The 3,599-nt window shown below is 35.6% G+C and overlaps 1 protein-coding gene across 1 annotated transcript; it reads right to left on the minus strand.

Annotated features, from left to right (window-relative positions):
- Positions 1-665: 665 nt before the first annotated feature.
- LOC132067942 (methyltransferase FGSG_00040) lies at positions 666-2,543 on the minus strand. Its single transcript, XM_059461363.1, has one exon. It carries the CDS (start codon positions 2,473-2,475, stop codon positions 883-885), a length of 1,593 nt encoding a protein of 530 aa, XP_059317346.1. The 5' UTR covers positions 2,476-2,543; the 3' UTR covers positions 666-882.
- Positions 2,544-3,599: the final 1,056 nt, after the last annotated feature.

Consider the following 3,599-nt stretch of genomic DNA (forward strand, 5'->3'; position numbering starts at 1 on the left):
AGTGTGTCTATCAAACCCTCTAAATCTGATTTTTAGGTAATGAAGGTGAAGTAATATTTTAGACGTGTGGTAAGCTATTCATTAGGTCATGAATGTGTCGGTTTCTGCTGGTTCTGCTCTTCCATTGCCAGCTTAATTAAGAGCTTACTCTTTTTTTTCCCTCTCAATTCTTCGCTAATCTTAGCTAAAAGATGGCATAATTAAATTAGAATATATATTAGTATGTTGCTACATTGAAGATAGAATACTATGTAAGTCGGATTATGTTTGATAGACACAGAGCGAGTTCGGGGGTTAATAGGAACACCCTTAGTTAAGTGCCAAAAAATGAAAAAAAAGACAAGTTCGGGGCATGGCAAGTCGGACGGGAAACACCAAATGAAAAAAGAAACATACGCAGACAAGTTCAGGAGCAAAGGAGGAATGTCGTATGCATTAAGCCTGTTAAAAAAGTCTCATAAAAGGGGACCCCTCGAATGGTATGGTATGTGGGCCTTTCTCCAGGAATGTCTGACTCAACCTTTGATCTTCCCCTTGCTTCCTCTTTTTCGAGCTTTCTAAGGCTTTCTCCTATAAGTAAGCTTTCTCCTATAAGTAAGCATTGGTAGGAAGATTTCTACATCTAAAATAGTTAGAACTAAACAAGAATTAAAAATATCAAACATTAACAATCCGAATTGTGAATCAACTTCATCTTATTTCTACTAATTTTTGTGAGAAAAAGAATCAAAAAGCTACGGGGCGAAAAAGAAAGCGAAAAAAAAAAAAAAAAAAAAAAAGAACTAACCGTGAGATACATTTTTGAACAGGAACAAAAAAAAAAAAGAACAAGATTAATCTTGAAAATTGGCTATCAGTAATAGCCCTTAAAAGTCACCATTGCTATTGGTTGCCAAGCTGAAATAGTATAGTCTTCAATGTTTGTTTCTTCATTATCTTTCCATACAACCCCCTTCCCAATTTCATTGCTTTTTCCATCTCTAGAAATCCATTCCCATTATGGCCATTTTTTCTCTTCAATCTTCCCATCAACAACTTCACAATTCTCTCATCACTTCCCACTGCATCCACTACACTGTCCACCACACTTTCCATTAATGGAATCTTGCTTCCCCATTTCCTCATTAATCTTTCTGACTCATAAACTTCAAAATACACTTGCCAAAATGATGCTCTCAAATACCCTTTTCCCTTTCCCCTTACCATCAATCTCCTCATACTTTCCTCCAATCTATAAACTACACCTCCCATTTCTAGTCCTTTCCCAAGAAACATCTCAATTTCCATCATTTCTTGATTGGAACAAACACCACTTTCAAGTTTGCACCTTTTGCATTTGCAAATAAAGCCCCAATTTTTCGCCTTCTCTTCGCGGTTCTTGAAGGGTAAAAACACATCAAAATACGCGAACGTGAGCTCTTCGCCTGCTTTTATATCTCTAGAAGCATGGATTATCACATGATCGCCAACGTGAGACCGCCTCACGTTGGGATCACAAGAATGGTTGATAAAAGAAGCCAAAATCCATAGACCTATCCCATGCACATCACTGTTTTTCCCCTGAATTTTCGCGGAAATCAACTCCTCAACAAGAGAATTTACATCAAGTATGTTAAGTAATTTTTCCTTGTCAATCTTCTTATCATGAAATCTAGTACTATCTTCTGCCTCAGGCCTAAATAATTCAATGTCAGGTACCTCCAAATGATCCTCATTTTCACCTGTTGATAGCTTACAAATCAAATCACGCGTTCGGATACATTTTTTAGCTGATTCCATAACCTTATCAATAAAACTCTTCCACATATCTAACTGAGCTTGTTCCTTAGATTCTTGAAAAATGGCTCTTTCAATTGCAACAGCCTTAGTAACTAACAACAAAGTCCCACAATCAATATTCTTTGTTGCAAACAAACCACGCCCACTAATCTCAGATTTTTTAATCTCTATTGGACCAATAAACTCAGCTAGCTCAGGTGGTTTTCCTTGGAACTTATTAACTACCCAATCAGATATATCAAAAGCACCAGTTCTTGATAAAAATTCAAGCTTTTTGCACTTTTCTAAATACCCATTAAGGGTTTCAGAATTTTCTAACTCATGGGGATCATCAAGACTTGCTTTTTTAAAGCAATCTAAAGCCAACCCATATTGATTGAGACTGAGCAAAATCTTACCTTTACAAAGAAGAGTCTTGAAATGGGTGTTTCCAATTTGGGATGCTTGGTTACAATCCTTTAAGGCTTGAGGGAATTCTTGAAGATTTAAATGGGCTTCGGCTCGGTTACAGAGAGCTAAACAGAGGGATTTTTTGAGCTTATTTGAATCAAGATTTTGGTTGGTGTTTGAGATTTGGTCATGGTAAAAGGAGATTAACTCAGAGTAAGCTTCAATGGAGTCTTTAAATTCTTTTCTGAGTAGAAGCTCTGTGGCTTTGGATCTGAGATTTTGCATTCTATCATCTTCTTCCTCCATTTTTCTCTGTGTGTGTGTGTGTTGGTTGTGTTGTTGAAACTATTTGAATGAGATGGAAATGTAACGGTCGTATTTACTCTCTCTTCACGGGTTATGTGCTAACGGCTAAGTTATTTTCCTTTTTAAGATTACTCCTCCGTCCCATATTACTTGCCGCATTACTAAAAATATATGTCCCAAATTACTTGTTCATTTACAAAACTAAGATGCAATTAATTAAATCTTTTCCATCTTATCCTTAGTATTAAATGTTCTTGAAAATAGTCAATATTGATTATAATGTATTTATTGGAGAGAGATATGAGTAAGGTAGTAAAATAGTTAGCGTGCAAAAGCAAAAGTGGCCAAGTAATATGGGACGGAGGGAGTATTAAACAAGAGCCCATTACAAAAGGAAAGGAAAAAAATTCGGGCAATTTGCAGGATTACCCTTCACTGGGGGTGGTCTTTAATTTTTACCCCTTAAGATGGTGGTCTTTAAATTTTCACCTTCAGGAAGAATTTGCATGGACAGAAATTTTGCCTGTGCCCACTTGCATGGACAGATTTGCAAAATTCTGCCTTGCGATTTTTTTTATTTTTTTTTTTACTGAACTGGGTTACGAACCCACAATCTCGGGGTATTAGATGAAGGGCAAAACTTAAAGACCACCGATTTGAAGGGCAAAAAATAAAGACCACCCTAAATGAAGGCCAATCCGTGCAAAAAAAAAAAAAAAGAAGAAGAAGAAGAAGAATCCAAAGTGAATACAATTTCTTTAGATTCTGGTTTCGATAAGACTTTAAATTTCATCTAATAACAATTTATAAAAAGATTTATACGCTATAGTATAATTTAACCGGCTGCATTCGATTATTTACTATAGCTTTTAGATGTTATCAACTCAAGAGTGTAGCATATAATAACTATTAACTAACCATATTGAGGACCTAAGTGATTTCATTTGTAAACTTTTTTGGTACTCTCCCGAAGTAAATATACATAATAAACAAGGTATGCATGTGCATTTGACAAATTCAGTCTCTGAAACTTCCGATTTTAATTCTTTTTCTCCTTTATCAGTATAACCATGAGATAAACTAGATATAGTTTTTTTCTTTTTGGAACAGGAACTGGATTCTAG

The sequence above is a fragment of the Lycium ferocissimum genome, chromosome 8, assembly GCF_029784015.1.
Source record: "Lycium ferocissimum isolate CSIRO_LF1 chromosome 8, AGI_CSIRO_Lferr_CH_V1, whole genome shotgun sequence".
NCBI classification, from domain to species: Eukaryota; Viridiplantae; Streptophyta; class Magnoliopsida; order Solanales; family Solanaceae; genus Lycium; species Lycium ferocissimum.